Source organism: Tachysurus vachellii, chromosome 3 (genome assembly GCF_030014155.1).
Source record: "Tachysurus vachellii isolate PV-2020 chromosome 3, HZAU_Pvac_v1, whole genome shotgun sequence".
Classification (NCBI taxonomy): Eukaryota; Metazoa; Chordata; class Actinopteri; order Siluriformes; family Bagridae; genus Tachysurus; species Tachysurus vachellii.
Window position 1 is genome coordinate 21,602,281 of NC_083462.1, and position 18,933 is coordinate 21,621,213.

Below are 18,933 nucleotides of genomic sequence, written 5' to 3' on the forward strand. Positions count from 1 at the left end.
AATAACAATAACCAGTTTTCCTATTGCATTAGTGTTCAAACTTAGAGGAATTGAAACCTTTATTTTGTTATATATGCATTACAGCACAGTGAAAATTTTCTTTGCATATCCCAACTTTGGAGGTTGGGGTCAGAGGGTTGGTCATGACACAGCAAGGCATTAAGGGCCTTGCTCAAGGGCCCAACAGTGGCGGCTTGGCAGTGCTGGGGCTTGAACCCCGATCCTCTAATCAACAACTCAGAGCCTTAATCGCGTGAGCCAATTTTATAATTGAGACACAGTTCATGATACCAGACATGACACCAAGTACAGAGGCCACACCTCATTCACTGGGACTGATACAGATATCAAAGCTTTGAATTGTTGAGCAGAATGCCAGGGATTCAAGCCAAAACCATTAAAATCTCTAGCGGTATTGTGATTGATAAATATGTGAATATATAATTTCTTCTAAATTATCGGAATGCTTCAGAGGAGCTTCTCAAAAGAACTAAGCGTAAAAAAATCCATCGAACTGGTTCTTAGTCATTAGGTCTGTTGCAATAAACATGCCGTGGTGTTGTGTGGGGGTGTGGCATTTCATTTTCACAACAACAGCTGAATTAGCTCAACTTCTTTGGACAATTTTGACTAAAATTATATGGTGGACATTATTTTATGACCTACTTTATTAGCATACTGTACTAATGCTAACAAAGATTTTTTTTTGTATAGCTACACAATCGGTCTATTGTCATGTTTGTACAGTATGTTAGTGAATCTCCACAAATCTATTACATCTAACGCAGTTTTAAAGTGTTTCACTGGAGAACAGAACCAATACTGACCCCATGTTAGCAGGAAATGGAGAAACAATGTACTGTTTTCGGATTCGCCTCAAGAAAACAAAACAGTGTAGCTGAACCAATTTTTTTTTCTGTTACTCAGGACATACTAGCAATACACACAATTGCCTTTGTAGTGTAGGTGTTAGAGTAACTCAGATGTCAAGGGAAAGGCCCTAATTCCTGAAGGACTATAGTGTATTTCACAATGTGAGGGTGGGAGTCAATGTATCTCACGCTGGGTCTCCTCCATCCTAGTGACGGTGCTCGGCGTCATGGTGGCTCGCATCCAGTCAGCCGTGCTTCCTGTTTTGTTTTCCTGATCACTGGAGCGAGGTGAAAGATTTGTGAGCTGCCACGGCATTAGCTGAATAACTTTGCCTTTGTGACAGATGCCACTTAGAGAGGTGCATGGTGTGTGTGTATATACAAATATATACATATGCAAGCAGAGACTTGCTTTATTTAGAGAAGTGAAAATATAATGATTCAGATAGAGGGTTTTTTAAAATCGATTTGAATATTTCTATATATCTCAATTTATCCAAATGTGTCTGGTTGAATCTCTGGGGAAGGAGGAATTTTGCAAGCTCTTGTTTCTCCTCCACCCTGGTTGATGTGGCAGATCAGTTCCTCAGTATTTAACTCCCTGCAACAATTCAAAACTGGAGGAGTTACACAACAGATGCTCTGACTCCCACTGTATCTAGATTTATCGCTGTTGTTTAGAATGGGGAAAAATATTTTGTATCCTGTAAGTGGCCATACTTTTATTTAAACCTGATTTCTATCTCATGACACAGACTTCTGAAAACTTTGAACATTCATGGGTTTTTTTTTGGGAGGTTTTAGCAATCTCCATGCTGTTCATCAAACCAAAGAGAAATGAGATAAGATTAAAGTGAGACATGAGAATGAGATGATACAGAACAACACCATCTTAGCATTGTTAGATGAAATACTTTAATTATAGTGCAATCAGAAACACGTATCTCAGAAAATACACAAAATCATTAGACGTTACTGACACCATAAGAAACAGCTAAACAAGAAAATGTTGTAGAACATACTGTAGGTTGTTATCTGGACGGTAACTTAATGCTGTTTTACTCCTCACTCAATAAAATGGTGTAACTGTTTACAGGCCTTAAAAAGAAATGAAGCCACAGGAAATTAAGCTAATGTTTCAGATAACAGGTTTGTCTTGGACACTGCTGTCTGTATTGTGTTCTTCTGTGTTCATCGATACTGAATTGATACATTGATATTGAAGAGCTGCTGCATAGTCTATTATTATACGTTGGTTAGTATTAGTTTGTTGTTCCCAACAAAGTTTCCAAATTACCTTGTTCACATTCTTTTCACAGTTGTTAACCGGAGCTAGGGTGAGGTGGGGTTGGGGGCTTGCTTTGGGGTGGAAATAGGGTGAACTGGGGGTGTAGGCTTGGGCAGAGACTCACAGGGGATAAATGGCAAGAGCTAACAATTAACTTGCTAATTACGTTGTACATATTCACATGCAGAATATTTAACTGGCTGGTTTAGGGTTCTCTTGTTGAAAATTACACCTTAATCTTTTTATATAGCTGATGCAGTTAATGTATTCTGTGTGGGTTTACTCACCAGGCTGATAAGCTAAAGTTAACTTGGATTTTCACTGCCATTTTTACTGCCCAAAGGTGGTAATTATAGGTAGCTTAGGTCTCCAAGTTTTTGACTAACTGCCTATGTCCATTAACACACCATTACAGTGGTTTAAGGTTTGCTTACCTTTTAGAAAACATTTGTATGATTTAATTCAATATTAAACTTCATGGGGCTGTTTTGCTTCATTCCAGTTTTGCATTACGTTAGGTTCTTTTTACGATTAAGACACAGGCCATGTGTATGAAGTATTTAGGGTCAGGTTTTGTACATCTGGACATTTTTAACTTGAAATTTCAGGACAATTGTATGTCCATATTTTAATTTAATTTAATTTGTATGTATGTAATCAAAGTACTTTTTATATTATATTTATTTATTTAACAAATGTTTGAAATCCAGTAAGATTGAGTAGGATTCAAATCAACACCCAGTGGACATTACTGTTAAGTTGATGCTAACATAACACTGAAAAAGCTAGTGGAAATTTATATTATTGTTTGAGCATTTAAAGGTGACCGGGTCAAACAGAAGGCCGCTGAAGGATCAATGTTTTGCATTGATATTTTCCAAACCTGGAAGAGGGATTTAGATCAAGCTCGACTGCAACAGTACAGCGCTAGACCACGACAAAATAGATGGGACAAAAAATAAACTAGATAATAAAATCAGTGACATGCTGTTTTGGAGCAGTGCTTTTGAGATGAGTGATGATTGAACAGTGGCCTGACTTGTTGTCCAGACAATATGATAAGATGTGTCCTCTGAGTCACTCTCTTGATGTTTTACCTGCTGTTTAATGTGTCACCTGAGACACCGTCCATTTGTTTTCAGCTGAGTAAATTGCGTTATTTTATTTTGTCTAAGCTGCCACCTGCACTTCTGCCTTTCATTATCTAAAGCCAGGGGCATCAACATGACAGGCTGGTCAGGAGAGCCAGAGTGTGACCTGGATTGAGTCACTGATTCAGGCGGCGTGAGAAAAATCGATGTTTTTTTCCTGAACTATTTGTGACGGTTTGCAGCAAAGACACATACATGTTTTGTATCAGTGGTCGATGAAGATAATCACACGAAACAGGCTTTTTAGGTGGCATAGTCATCATTGGATCGGCTTACTTTTACACAGTTATGTTTTTAATGCACGCTTTAGGTGATATATCAGAACATACAGAATGTATTTCAGTGTCTGAAAAGATAATCAGTTCTATTTTACAATGTTAATACATTTAACTCTTTAGCTTTAAGAGTTTTAAAGTAAGTTGCTCAGTTAAAAGCCACCATTTTAGATAATTATCAATACTAATAGTAAGCACATATGGCTGTCCTAAATATTAGCAGTAATGCTCTGTATAATTTTTTTGCTGTGGGAGAGCATAAATTATTTATGTTGCTCTCTGGAGCGTTGCGTATAGCATGTCTACTAATAGTCTGGCTGCATCCTGAGACAGCGCTGCTCATTATCATGTTAGCTGGTAGACTTTGTTCTTTTATTCATATGCATGGGATCATATGATTAACATTGTTTTAGCTTTGTATCGTTCCACCCTTCTCCAACATAATGCCGTATTGTTGAGGCTGTGCTTCACTGGAGGGATTACCCCGGGTTACCAAGAGGTTGTGTCAATGCTACATGCTGACTGTAGGGTGTCATTTGCTGAGCCTCAGGCATTATTGATGATGACGGGCAGATGAATGAATGACTGAGCTGCTCTGTGAGGTTCAGGTTTCCAACCCGCCCTATTTCAATTGATCATGAAGAGAATACACAGTACAGAATACACAATAAACACACAACAGGCATGACACTGACCTACTTTACATGAAGACATGATCATTTATGTGTATTATGTCTTTTATCTAGTCTCAGGAACAGTCTAGAGGATCTTATCTTGATTTGTTTAATCCTTTATGTGTAGACATTAGTTTAATCTATTATGTAGACATTTGTGATGTATTCATGGAAAATTTGACTTGAGAGAAACATTAAGGCTATAAGATAAGACAGCAAGGATTTTTTTGGCTATATTTTTTGGTAAACTGCGTAATGCTTTTTCCTATAAAGCATTGAAACCTGTGTCAGTTGCAGATATAGTGAGCAGTGTGCCAGGCAGCAGCACAAACTATCCATTATCCACAAATTTACTCTGTAGTTTCTGGTCACAGTCAACTAGGCTAAAGAACTGTTTTTATGGCTGTCCGTTTCTAATCCAGTTAATACCTTATTCCTACTGAGGCACTTTATAGCACACTGCAATACTTTGTCACGTTTCCATTTGCCCATATTGTTTTCCACCTGGAATATTGTGTATATTTCATTCATTCATTCATTCATTCATTCATCTTCTACCGCTTATCCGAACTACCTCGGGTCACGGGGAGCCTGTGCCTATCTCAGGCGTCACTGGGCATCAAGGCAGTATACACCCTGGACGGAGTGCCAACCCATCTCAGGGCACACACACACACTCATTCACTCATGCAATCACACACTAGGGACAATTCCAGAGATGCCAATCAACCTACCATGCATGTCTTTGGACCGAGGGAGGAAACCGGAGTACCCGGAGGAAACCCCCGAGGCACGGGGAGAACATGCAAACTCCACACACACAAGGTGGAGGCGGCAATCGAAACCCCACCCTGGAGGTGTGAGGCAAACGTGCTAACCACTAAGCCACCGTGCCCCTATTACATTCATATTGCTTTAATTAATCATTTGTTGAATCAGCTTTTTGCAGGTTAGCATCAAAAACAGTATTTGTTGTTTGAACTACATGACTGTCCGCTAATTAAGCTAACAGGTAATGGGCCACTGTTAGGAAGGCTATCACACTAGGAAACAACTTGTCCTGTTTTTTGTTCAGCACATAGCTGAAAACTGCACTGTCAGAGGTATCCTGGATATAGTTTTACTCTTATTGTTTTCCATTTGCTAACATTTGCTGTTGTCTCAGACCTTCTAGCCAACAAAATCAACAAAGAAGGCTAGCACAGAAGCCTAACACTGGCTAAGCTAGCTAGAGCCTAAACAGAAGTTTTAAGCTGTAAGCTTTAACATCTTCTGTGCTTTCTCTGTTTCAATTAGTGTTTTATGCTCTTTAGCTTTAAAAGTTCTAACTTACTATCATCTGTTCTGTATGAAGATTGTTTTTCTTTTTTCTTTTTTCTTTTTTTACATTTGAACATGGGGACACATACTGCTTTTTTACTAAATATTTTTCTTTTAAAATGAGATTATTGAGCTTTACTTTGATTAAATAAAGATTAGGGAATGTATTAATAAAACAATTTGGATGAGGTAGACCTCTATTACTTCTATCCACTTCAGTGCAAAACAATAACAACACAAATGTAGCTTAACCTCAGACACCAAACTAGCTGATAGCTTGCACTTTGGGTAACAGGAAAACTGTCCATTCATATCTTCTGTTCCTGTAAAACAGGCTGCAGATAGACTGAGCCATGTGCCAGGCAGCAGGAAAAATCCACTCTGTATTTCCTAATATAAAAAATATCTCACATTAACATACAGGGTTTGCTAGTTAGCCTGATATCTCTAATTCAACAGGAAATAAACGTCATATCTCTAATTCAAGAAATAGACCAGCAGCAATGCAGTAAACTCACGGAATTCTCTTCAGCTGTAAAGACTAAATTAGTTAACTTGTACTGTCTTGTATATTTTCATCCTGCACTTGTCTCATGCTTTATGGACTCTGTGTAGTCTTGTGTACTGTGAAACCTGACTTGACTTTCATTAGATGTTGTTTAATATTTTATAATGTCATATAAAAGCAGTTTTATGATTTTTTTCTATGGTAAAATAACCGAACCTGTCTGTATGTCCTTATCTGTTTACAGTTTCCAGAATGTGGCTTTTTTGGCATGTACGACAAGATCATGCTCTTTCGCCATGACCTGAACTCGGAGAACATCCTGCAGCGGCTCACCTCTGCCGACGACATCCATGAGGGAGATCTGATCGAGGTGGTGCTCTCAGGTGAGCGTTCAGCCAGGCTCGTTCTCTGATTGGCTGCTTGAGCTGCCATTCTCTCTATGCCATTCTTTCAAAAGTATGTGCATGCATTACATTAACATATAATACATTTTATATTAACTAAGCACAAAATCCACAAGAAACGGAGAGCCGTGTGTTACTGCAGCTACAATTTAACATATATAGTAATTTATATAATTCTCCATATTCATACTCTTTATTTATTCATAACCAGACAAATTGATAAACATAGATTTCATAGGATAAGCATTGCATGTTCAGAGATAATAATTCTAACAGTATTGCTCTGTGAGGTTGGATGCATGTGATGGATAGTTTCACTGAAAACAGATTCCAGGATACGGGTCAAAGGTCAAAAGCACATACAAACAGGATGCTGTAGACTCAACTTTGGCTGGGATCAGGAAACCACATAAACAATCAGTGGTGGATACACACGCTTCTACAGGCTAAGCACACGATATAAACAAGAGAAAGACGATACACAGATCAACATGTCATGACAATGAAGAATTAACTAAGGCTCAGGATTTCTCTTGCCTTAAGAGATTATAAAGAAAAGTGTGTAAGTGAGTTAAAAGGTAAAAGGAGGACTAACAAGGAACATGTAACAATAAATACAGTTATAGCTTTATTTAATTATCTTTTTCTAAATAGCATCTTGTTTTATTTACTATGTGCCTTCATTAATTTTAATATTCAGAGATCAGAAGTGTTAATGAACAGTTATTCTAGGAAACACAATATATCTCCTGTGTTTATGTGTTAAACAAATACAAGTGAAGGAAATAATGAACAGAAATATTACACACACCAAAGACTTTTCTGGATGTCAGCTCTTTATCTTAGTATTTGCTTAAAAGTATTTGGTTTGGTTTTATGTTAAAAGGCTACAACTGTGTTGTAGTAATGGGCGATATAAACGATATGCGATATAAACAATACAAAACTGGCCTATGATAGAGATTTTAATTCTATTGCACTATCGCGATGTTGATGACGCAATCTACCCGCGAAATTTAGAGCCACAAGCTGCAGCCGGCTGCAACAAATCATCATATTCGTCATCTTGAATAAACATGGCTGAAAGCGTCAGCGAAACAGAGGAGCTCGTGAAAAAGACCGGTGCAACATCTATTATTTGGACTTGGTTTGGATTTAAGCCGTTCGACGAGCAGCAGAAACATATACTCTGTAGAGTGTGTGGGGCAAAAGTTAAGAGCTAACAGCTAAGAGCTAATTCACAGTGTCCGTTCCTTTATTAACAAGACACCAGTTTTAATTTCATTAGAACAAAATGTTTAAAACCAAATGCGTTACCTCGGCTGCAGGTTTGAAATATGTTTTTATTTAAAGTATATGTGCATTTACACAAAATAATTTTCTTTGCCTAATTAATACTGGAAGTATTTTCAGTACAGTGTATGTTCCTTAACTAAAAAGACACCAGTTTTTCTGTTCTCTGCAACTTGGGTGGCATTTAAGAACCAAGGACTTAAACTAAGTATAGTGCATTTTAGAAGGAAAGACTTATTTATCTGCGACATTTTGTTGCATAATTACAGTTTTGCTTTTGCACAATAAATGTTCTCAAAACGACATACGTTTCTTTATTTCTTAAAAAAAATACATTTAGCAGTTTGGCTTTCCTAAGGATCTGTGTAACCTGTTCTGAAATGGCTCTATTATAATTTATATATCGCAATATATGTCGTTATCGCAAGAGGCTGCAATGTATATAGCAATATGGATTTTAGGCCATATCGCCCATACCTACTGTGTTGGTATTTTTTAAGGTCCATTAAGGGATCACATCAGGAATGTTTGTATGTATCTACCAACATATAAATGTAATAAAGGTTGGTAGTTTACAGCTTAATTAGTGCTTAATGAGATAAACAGCAAATAAAAGAGACTGAGAGACAAACGGATAGGACATGATGAAGTGCACATCATTTATAAACATTATGAAAATTGGCAATTTGAAGAATCTTTATTTTTAAGACACTGTGCAGAAAAGATGACATCTCCATATCAGAATATGCATTTTGAACTAGAAGTGTTATGGTTAGAGCTATTTTGTTATATTTTGCCACACTGAAGTATAATTAGAATGACATTACCCCTTGACGGATATATCTGACAACAATTCCTTAAACTCACTCTATATTTAATATACCTCTGACCTCTATTACAGTATAGTATGAATATATATATGTGTGTGTGTGTGTGTGTGTGTGTGTGTGTGTGTGTGTGTGTGTGTGTGTGTGTGTGTGTAAAATTCCCCCAGGCCTTGTGTGTGTGTGTGTCTGTGTGTGTGTATGTACGTGTGTGTATATCTGTGTGTGCGTGTGTGTGTGTGTTGCACCTGAGGCTGCTGGTTAGATGCTTGTTTCCTCCTGCTGCGTGCGCTGTGGTTGCATGTTGACAGAGTTTTGTGAAACTCAGCATAACACCTGAGCAGCTGTGGCTTTTGTTCGTATCCTTCTCATACAATGTTCTTCTGGCTGAGGACTGACAGCACACACACACACACACATGGACACGCACACACAACACCACTTCCTCTTGCTGCAGGCTTCTGGTGCACAGCTCTGTCGCGGTGCTTGGTTTGTGCATGCACCACATCAAACTTGGCACATTTGTTTTTAATTTTTCTCTCTCTCTCTCTCTCTCTCTCTATCAATTTCACTCTGCTTCTTTCTTAAAAATATAACAATGTGCCTGCATGTGACTGCTGCATGTAAAATGTAAAGTTTTATTATTTCTGTGCAAACCAGTGTTTAGCAGCAGAGCGATTCTGCCTAAGTCACACACACACACACACACACACACACTTTAAAACAGGCTGCAATTCATTCACTGGTGCTCAAAGATACGGTGGCCACACCTCCTTCACTGAGACCGACAGATAGAGAGTCCACACCTCCTTCACTGAGACTGACAGATAGAGAGGCCACACCTCCTTACTGGTATTGACAGATAGGGAGGCCACACCTCCTTACTGGGACTGACAAATAGAGAGGCCACACCTCTTTCAGTGAGACTGACAGATACAGAGGCCACACCTCTTTCAGTGAGACTGCCAGATACAGAGGCCACACCTCCTTCAGTGAGACTGACAGATACAGAGGCCACACCTCCTTCAGTGAGACTGACAGATACAGAGGCCACACCTCCTTCAGTGAGACTGACAGATACAGAGGCCACACCTCATTCACTGAGCCTGACAGATACAGAGGCTATATAAAATAACTGTTAACACAAAAATCTCTGGATAAACCTCTGTATATTATATAGAAGAAATGTTTTATAAAAAAATTATAGATAATTATTTATTCATAAAGAAGAAATGTGTTATAACATGAAAAACATTATCAAAGGCACCTACATTTACAGGTTCTTTACATTGAATCTAGGTTTTCAGACTTTTTTTTAATAGCAGCTGTTTTTATATGAATCTTAACTGAATATTGCATCATACAAACATCAGGTTATTTAATATGCTACAGACGCTCATTGACCTGGTCACAATAGGAGTTACCCTAGTGATGTCATTTCCTGTCACAATGCTTTCTTGCCAGATAACAAACAAACTAATTTTCTGGCACTGTTTCCAAATGCAGGATGTGACAGCACAAAGCTCTTTACCTCATCAGTCCTGCGTGCTTGAGCTCATGACATGGAACTTGATCAAGGATACACAGGTGTTTCCGATGTGGAAATCTTTTTTATTGTTTTGCACGACATAATAACACAATGATACTTTAGAACCACAAATTTAAAATGAAACATCTTAATTAAAGAAATTAAGAAACAATGGGGAAAACTATAAATTTGATTTAACGCTCATGTTGTAGTGACACTGCATTAAAGTGAAACTTGAGTGAGCAAAAATGACTCGCCCTGACATTTGCCCTCAGTTCCTCTTGTCCTTGTTTATGTTCCTTGCATCACTTCCTTTTATCCTCTGCTGGAGGAGCTAAGACATAAGGAAAGGAAACAACCAAGAGCCTTGAAGGAAACTCACTGGGTTACAACACACTAACAATTCAGGAAGATCAAGATTTAGCAAAAACAAAATTCATATTAATAATAATATGTCATGTATTAAAAATGACTCACATAAAGTTTTGATTACACATTTATTTCTTTATAAATATGTAAGAAAAGGTAATAGAATGGGGTAAGAAGAGGTAAAAGAAGTAAACATTAGAAGAGGCATTGTAGAGGCAGGTAAAGGGGTAAAATAGGAAGAGGGAATAGAATGAGATAAGAAGAGGTAATTGCATAAAATTTAAAAAGGTAATAGAGGTAAAATTAGAAACGTAGAGGTACTGTAATAGAATGAGGTAAGAAGAGATAAAAGAAGTTAAAACAAGAAAAGGTAATAGAGTGAGGTAAGATGAGGTAAAGGGGTAAAATAAGAAGAGTTAATAGAATGAGGAAAGACGAGTTAACGGAGTAAACTAAGAAGAGGAAATAGAGGTAAAATAAGAAAAGGGTAAAATAATGATGCAAGAAGAGGTAATGGGGTAAAATAAGAGGAGGCAATAGAGCTATTAAAATGTTAACCTTTGGTAAGGTCTGAGGATGGTTACAGAATTTTATTTTTAACTTCTTTGATGTAACTTTTCTGAGTAGAAATATAAAAATAAAACTAAATAATGATGTTTTGATGACTTTTCATTTTACACTGGGAGCAAGGATCGTGTGTGTGTGTGTGTGTGTGTGTGTTTCTTTGCATCTTTTGATACGTACTCCTCTGAATAGTTTCCCTCCTCTGAGCGTGTTTCTCTGTCGATGTGTCAGGAATGTTGTAACCATGGAGGTGTTTTGCTGTGTGGATGTGAAGACGTGCTTTGTGTGTTGATCTGCTGATTGCATGGAAATTGCTGTTGATTTGTTGTGATTTGAATCCTTACAAAGCAGAAAGGAATTTGGACAAACTAACAAGACAGTGTTTTATTAGTGGTCTGGTGGGAATCATAACTTTGAAGTATAAGAATGATAAGAATGTGGTAGGCTAATAAACAAACAAACAAAGAAATAGCCTATAGCATTGTAGCCTGTATAGCTATATTTATCATGCATTTATTCGATCACCCAATCATATGACAGCAGTGGCAAAGTGCAGATACACAAAGTGTCAAGATCTTCTTTTAAAGTTCGTAGCAAACATCCGGATCAGGATAAATGGTGACTTTTGACCGTGGTGTTAATTGACTGTTTCAGAAACTGGTGATCTACTCTGTTTCACACACAGACTCTAGACACAATGTTGTGGGAAAAAAACACCCAGTAAGCAGCAGTTCTGTGGACTGACGCTACCTTGTTCATGAGAGAGGTAGGAGAAGAAAGACTGTAGCTCAATTAACCACTCTTTACAAACATGCTGAGCAGAAAAGCGTCAGAATGAACAACATCTCAAGCCTTGATGCAGATAGAAGACCTCATCATGTTCCACTCAGCTGGAAAAAACATACGATGGTTTTCAAATCCGACCAAACTACCGAGTTTTTCATTTCCTTATTCTTTTCTTGTTACAGTGTATTTCTTGTGTTTGTCCTGCAGCTCTTGCCACTGTTGAGGACTTCCAGATCCGTCCTCATGCTCTGTATGTGCACTCCTACAAAGCCCCGGCGTTCTGCGACGACTGCGGCGAGATGCTGTGGGGTCTCGTGCGGCAGGGTCTCAAGTGTGAAGGTGAGCACTGACACCACTAACATCTAATCCGACTAATTATAAGTCCCTAATTATAAGACTAATTTTTACAGTGTGATATCCAAAAGTGGTCTTGTCCATGTATAGTACAAAAAGTTACAGAAAAGATTCCAGATTTTTTGTTTCATGCACTTTTACCCTCACCTCTTGTCTGATATTTTTAAAATCACCTTTTTACTATTTGCATCATTAAGATGTCAAAAACTCACCCCTGCATCTGATTTAATCAGTAATGAGATGCTTTTGATACAGTGCAACCTTATTATTTTATTTTTTAGTACAAACATTAAGGTTCCCCTTAAAGCTTCAAATCTTAACCTAATATTTTCAATATTTGTATACATCATGTTTACATCAGAAAAAATGATGCTAGCATCATAGATGCTAATAGCCATAAATGGAATTGAATCTGTATGTTGTAGTCAGTGGTTTTTAAGTTTGTTTTTAATGCAGATAAATTAAAATAAAATGAATTTATTTAATATTATTTTTTTTAATGGCTGTTTCTGCTGCAAAATTTTTCACTTGTCGTGGGTTTTTGGGTTGTTTTTTTTTGTTTGTTTTTTTTTGGCAGGAATCTACGTGACTTGGTGAAATTGCAAGCATTGAATTCTTCTTATAAACTCCTACCAGTGAAGACACACATTTAATTTCTCTCTATGATAGCTGTAATCATGTTCATGTTCGATCCACACACATGTCGTGATGGTCCAAATCTTCAGAGTTTTCTTGATTTTGCATTAATTTCTGTGATCACAAAATCCTGGAGAGACTCATCTACTTCACATAGATATGTCCCATATTTAGAACCTTTATCATCTTTGGTTGCTCTTCATAGAAACGTTACAGCAGAGTTTCCTAGACAGAAGCTTTAGATATACAAAGAACTAAATGAATAATGCTCAAAGCACTTTTTTTCTAAGAATCTTCAGAGAGCATCATTAAGAAGAACTAGTGAATGTCATTTTAGGAAAAAACTATAAAAATAACGCATTAGGAAAATATCAAGGATTCTGAGAAGTTATTCAATAATGTGTTCATGACTGCTGCTGCTATTCAGTTAGGTTTGATTTTTTTTTTCTGTTATGAAACCAGAATAAACTTAAAAACAAAGACAGATGATTTGAGAAGGAGCAGATAATGCAAACACACACACACTCTCACACACACTCTCTCTCACACACACAGTGCAGCATTATCATGATTCCACAGCCCTGATGAACTAACCAAAGTAGGACATGAAATACGATGGAATGTAATAGCGAAAAGTTTTTGTCAGAACATGGGTGGAACAAAAAACAACGTTCAGTGCTTCACACGTTCCACTGTTTTGTTGCAGTTGCTATGGAGGTTTGAATGACATTTCGAATGCCCAGTCTGCTTGTGGATAAAAACAAGCTATCTAGCCAATCTTAGCACGGGAGGTGGAACGTACCACTCAGGCGATTGCTTCCATAAAAGCATCTTCAGTGCATCATGAATGTACCTTAAAGTACTCATTTGAACTGATAATCTCACCCTTTTGTCCTGGGTTTGCGGAAACTACTGTACAAACATACAAACAATTTCTCGGGTGTAATATATTGTTAAGGCGAAAACGTTTTTATGCATATATTAAAAATCTGTCATTTTCACTGAGTTTTAAATAAAAAATAAAGTCTGCGAGATTTACATAGGGATGTTTGTAAAGTAACAGTGAAAACTATGATTTGATCCGGAGTGTGTGAGGAAGCGTAAACCTGCCTGTGTGAAAAGGTCACGTTGCAGTGATGCCGTTCCTGTGCAAAGATCAAAGCAAAAGCGCTATGGGACGCTTTCCCCATGTAGGCGGCTTCCTGCCTGTGTTGCTTTGGAATGCACAAAGCTTTCATGTCCTGCAGATGTCACACTCATTTAGTGCTTGGTGTAAATTCAACCGAGGGGATATTGTATATTTGCTGTGATTTTTTTAAATGTGTGTTTTTATAAAATCATGTATTATTTTAGAATGGGAGTAATCATTGTACCGGAAGTGCATTAAATTAAAGCATCACATCCATAGGGTGCTTGACCTGATTATGTGTCGTGTTTATGAAAGTTGACTGAAGGCCACTAGTGGGCGCTGTGGAGCTTCTACATTTCAGTGTACAGTAACCTTCTGTTACATGAATACTGTACAGTGGATTTGGATATATATATGAGTATGCAGATTTTGTGCATATTAAAATGTTTTAACTGTGTGTGTGTGTGTGTGTGTGTGTGTGTGTGTGTGTGTGTGTGTGTACCTGAAGGATGTGGGCTTAATTACCACAAGCGCTGTGCTTTTAAGATCCCCAACAACTGCACTGGAGTACGAAAGAGACGCCTGTCTAATGTGTCCCTGCCTGGACCCTCTCTGTCCGTCCCTCGTCCTCCGGTCATTGAGAGCGTTGTCACGTCACCTGAGGAGGTACCCCCCCCCCCCCCCCTCTCTCCTGCTTTACTTTTTTGCATTTTTATAGTAGCATGAATATTGCAATCCACATAATTTCTAAATTTCTTCATAGATTCAAAGATGTTTTATATTTAAAAAAATGATTTCAATGAGTCCAAATGTGTGTTTAAATATTTCCTTAGCACACATCCAATTGATTTAAATATCTAAACACCCCTGAAATATAGCAGGTTTTTGTGATGTAAAAAAATAAGAAACCGAGATAAAAAATCTCAGAACCATTTCCACTCTCAAAACACATACATCCGAAGCATTTTAAGGAAAAATAAGAAAAATGCCATACTTTGCTGATGCACCTTTTGATTTTCATTTTTTATTTAAAATAAAATTAATTTAAATTTCATTTTAAAATGTTTGATTTTTTTATTTCATTTTTTGTAATTGTTTTTCACTTCATTTTAATAACAAATTTCAAAAGTTTTCAAAAAAAAATGTTTGATTGTTTTCACTGCATTTTTTAAATTATAAAAAAGTTTTGCAAAGTTTCCAAAAATGTTTCTGATTGTCATTCATTTCATTTGTATATGTTTAACATTATAATTTTACACTGATGGTGGAAAAACATGTCATGATTTAGCTTGGTTTCCTTTTTTGGGTATGAAGACTTTCAATATCCATTTTACATGAACACTACACATAACCGAACAGATACACAGTCGAGAAGTGGTACAGAAGCAGTTAGTTTCAGCTCACGACGTGAGGAGCTAGTCCTGACCGAGGAGCTAGTCCATGCACTTCTCAAGTGTATTTAAATCTTAAATGATGTCTCTCAAGTTCCCTTTTAAGGGGGACCTGATGCTGCATCGAGGCTGATGCTATGGGAATGCTTCTTTGGGGAAGTTGTGTCTGAAGCTCTGTGTGCATACACGCCAATTAAATGGCTCGGAAAGGACACGTGACAAAGTGAATACGTGCCAGCAAGTCTATATATGGGCATCTATGTCACATTACTCTGGCCTTTTTGTCCTAAGGAAGGGTTCTGTGTATGTTTGTGTCATGCTGGCGAGCAAGCATTTTAAGAGTTGTTTGCATCTGTGCCCCTGCTATAATACGAAGCACGACATGTTTGCTCTTGATGGAGCCGGCTGTGTACATAGCGAGAGGTTTCCTTTGCATAAGCTCCAATTCTGCTTGCCTGTATTTTCTAGCCAAGTGTCTGCACCTCATGGTTCAGGGCGGCTTCGATCATGGAGTTTGCAGGTTGAGTTAGCGGAAGCGGAAGAAGAGGTTTTCTCTTTCTCTTGCCCTCTCTCCTGAATCCATTCTCTTTGTTTCGGATTCAGGGTGATTTCTCCCAACCCAGAAGAGAGTATGGTGCTGTCCTACAATTGGTGGCATTCAGGAAATTTATCCCTTTTTTGCAGTGAGCAGCCTGGGCCTTCTTCCAGCCGCACCCAGCCCCCTTCTAGCTCACTCAGCGCACAGAAAAGGACGAGTATGGTGCCCCAAGCCCCCTGTCAAAGTCTAGGGAGGCCGGTCAGAGTGTCAAGGCCCAGACCCCTCAGGCGAGAGAGGACCTTAGGTCTGTCATCTCCGGCCGGACACCTGAGGGCTAGAGTACCTGGGAGCGTCCTTCCCAAGGAACCTTCCCTACCTCCTGCCCTGCCGACTCTGGCATTTTTATGTGGGTCATTGGGGTCTGGGCCCACTCCTTTTCCTTGCACAGATCCCTGGGTTAACACCAGGTCTCCTAAAGGAACTTCTCTCGCTTCTGAGGAAAAGGGCCATAGAACATGTTCCCCTACCAGATTAGGTCTCTATTTTGTTGTTCCCAAGAAAGATGGGGGACCACATCCAATTTCGGTCCTGCGGGCTCTGAGCTCTACTCTGAAAGCTTTCAAGTTCAAGATGCTCACAATGAAGCTAATTGCTCCACAAAACAGGTCCGATGACTGGTCTGTGACAACAGACCTCAAAAATGCCTTTTTTCACATAGGCATTCTACCAGAGCACACAAAGTTTCCTAGGTTGGTTTTTAGAGGTGAAGCTTGCCAGTATTGTGTTGTTCCTTTTGTTGTAGCCCTATCTCCACAGACATTTACAAAGTGCATGGACTCTGCCCTGGCAGCGTTGCGTCTAGATAGATGGATGGATGGATGGATGGATGGATGGATGGATGGACAGACAGACAGACAGACAGGCTAGCTAACAATACATTCACTATACAGCTTCTTGTCAGGAACTGATAGTGGAGGTGGATTCAAGTGCAGATCATTTATTGTGGACAAAAGTGTAAAAGTAAGAACTGTGAACATGAACTTTAGGCACAAGGCAAGAAACAATCAGGCTATAAGCGACAAGGTTTCACACACACAGCAACAAGAAACAGAAACTTGACAGAGAAACAGAAGAACTTGAAAAAAAAAAGGGGTGCTAACGAGTCATAATAAGACAGTTGACAGTGATCAGGGAACATGTGACCAGATCATGTGATGTACATGGGCTGATGGGCCACGCAAAATGAAGCAAAGCAGGTTTCAGCTCTCATAGAATGTAATTACATATGTGTGTTCACTGTTAGGAGTTTAAAAGAAACAATTTTTGCTAGCAATTTCACCAATTCAAAATTTAAAAAAAACAGAAGAAAAAAAGAAGCAAAAACCAATATGTTGATAGATTCCATAAGAAATGATTTTGTGGAATGAAATTGATTCTGTATATACACTTAACATGGACTGCTAATAAACTGCCCTATTAACAAACCTAAACATTGTACAACAACTTTGCTTTGTCTAAATTCCCTTCTGTCAGAAAATCTCAGCTTTTCAAGTAGGCAATAAGTGAATCTTGTAGTTGGTTGTTGAAACGTGGGTTTTAATGGCAACTCATCATCTTTTAACTTTATTAACACACTGTGTGTGTCTGTGTGTGTATAGCAGAGACCGTTGTTGGAAGCAGGAAAACGGATCCCGTCCTGGAGCGGCCGGCCCATCTGGATGGAAAAGATGGTGTTGGGCCGAGTCAAAGTGCCACACACCTTCAACGTGCACACGTACACACGACCCACCATCTGCCAATACTGCAAACGTCTGCTCAAGGGCTTGTTCCGCCAGGGCATGCAGTGCAAGGGTACAACAGTGCACATACACACAGCATACTATACCATACATCACTATAGATCACAGTACTGTAGAAGTCTAGATTCTGATTAATCAGGAGATGAGACAGTAGTTCCAGCTGTATAGAAAATCACAGGTTTATACTATTATGAATGAAACACTTAGACATGTTATGTTATTACAAAAGAATCAAGTTTGTAGAGTTTATCAGTGTTTATTATCAAGCCTGTTGATTTATTAGTACTCACTGTTTATTTTCCTGTAACAACACATCCCACACTACACACTAAAATCCCCATAACACTGCATTTATTTGAGAAGGATCTTGATATAGGGAAATAAATAAACCTGAGTACTGCTCATGGCTCATGAGCTGTGTAATGATATTAAATCTGTTTGATCTTTGTCGTGTTTTTATCACACTTGCCCTTTTCAGATTGCAAATTCAACTGTCATAAAAGATGTGCGTCGAAAGTGCCGAGAGACTGCCTGGGCGAGGTCGTGTTTAACGGAGGTGAGCGGCTTGTTAGCACATTCTCACATTTTAATATGGGTCTATCAGCCAGGAAGAACCTGAATTCCCATTAGCTCAGTGATGGACAACATTCTTTCTCACACTGTCATTGGTTTTACAGTGGAGAAAATTGGTGTGTGTGTGTGTGTGTGTGTGTGTGTGTGTGTGTGTGTGTGTGTAGAGCCAGCTAGCCCAGGGATCGACTCTGAGGTCACAATGGAGGTGGACAGCAGTGATGTGAATAGCGAGAGCAGTCGAGGAATGGACGACCCAGAGGAGGCGAACACGCCAGAGGACATGGATTCTCACTTCATGGATGGAGAAAAGGACGAGGAAACGGTGAAAACGATCAGGTGATTATGGGTCCTGTCTAGGTATTTACTCCTTCTTCTCAGACCGGTTTTTCGACACTTTTTTCATCCATTTTCATCCATCATCACATTTGGTAGCTTAAGAAGTTATGGATAGAAAGGGGTAGCTCAGTGGATAAGGTGTTGGACCTCTGCTTAGAAGGTTGTGAGGTCAAATCCCAGGACCACCAAGCCGCCAATCCAGGGGCCTGAGCAAGGCCCTTGAACCTCAACTGCTCAGTAGTATAAACAAAATAAATGCCATAAATATAACCTTGCAACATTGAGTTGAGTAGAAATGCTGGCTAAAATGTGTCTAAAATT

The 18,933-nt window shown here is 38.6% G+C and overlaps 1 protein-coding gene across 3 annotated transcripts in view; it reads left to right on the forward strand.

The window, feature by feature from the left end:
* The window catches only part of LOC132843142 (serine/threonine-protein kinase D3-like), a 51,171-nt gene that overhangs the window by 17,773 nt on the left and 14,465 nt on the right, over positions 1 to 18,933 (forward strand). For 2 of the 3 annotated variants that reach the window (XM_060866268.1, XM_060866266.1), the window contains exons 3-8: positions 6,333 to 6,471; positions 12,064 to 12,195; positions 14,484 to 14,641; positions 17,563 to 17,755; positions 18,182 to 18,259; positions 18,441 to 18,612. In XM_060866268.1, coding sequence (XP_060722251.1) covers positions 6,333 to 6,471; positions 12,064 to 12,195; positions 14,484 to 14,641; positions 17,563 to 17,755; positions 18,182 to 18,259; positions 18,441 to 18,612 — 872 coding nt within the window. The remainder of the gene's footprint in view (positions 1 to 6,332; positions 6,472 to 12,063; positions 12,196 to 14,483; positions 14,642 to 17,562; positions 17,756 to 18,181; positions 18,260 to 18,440; positions 18,613 to 18,933) is intronic. The other variant, XM_060866267.1, reaches the window with a different exon arrangement.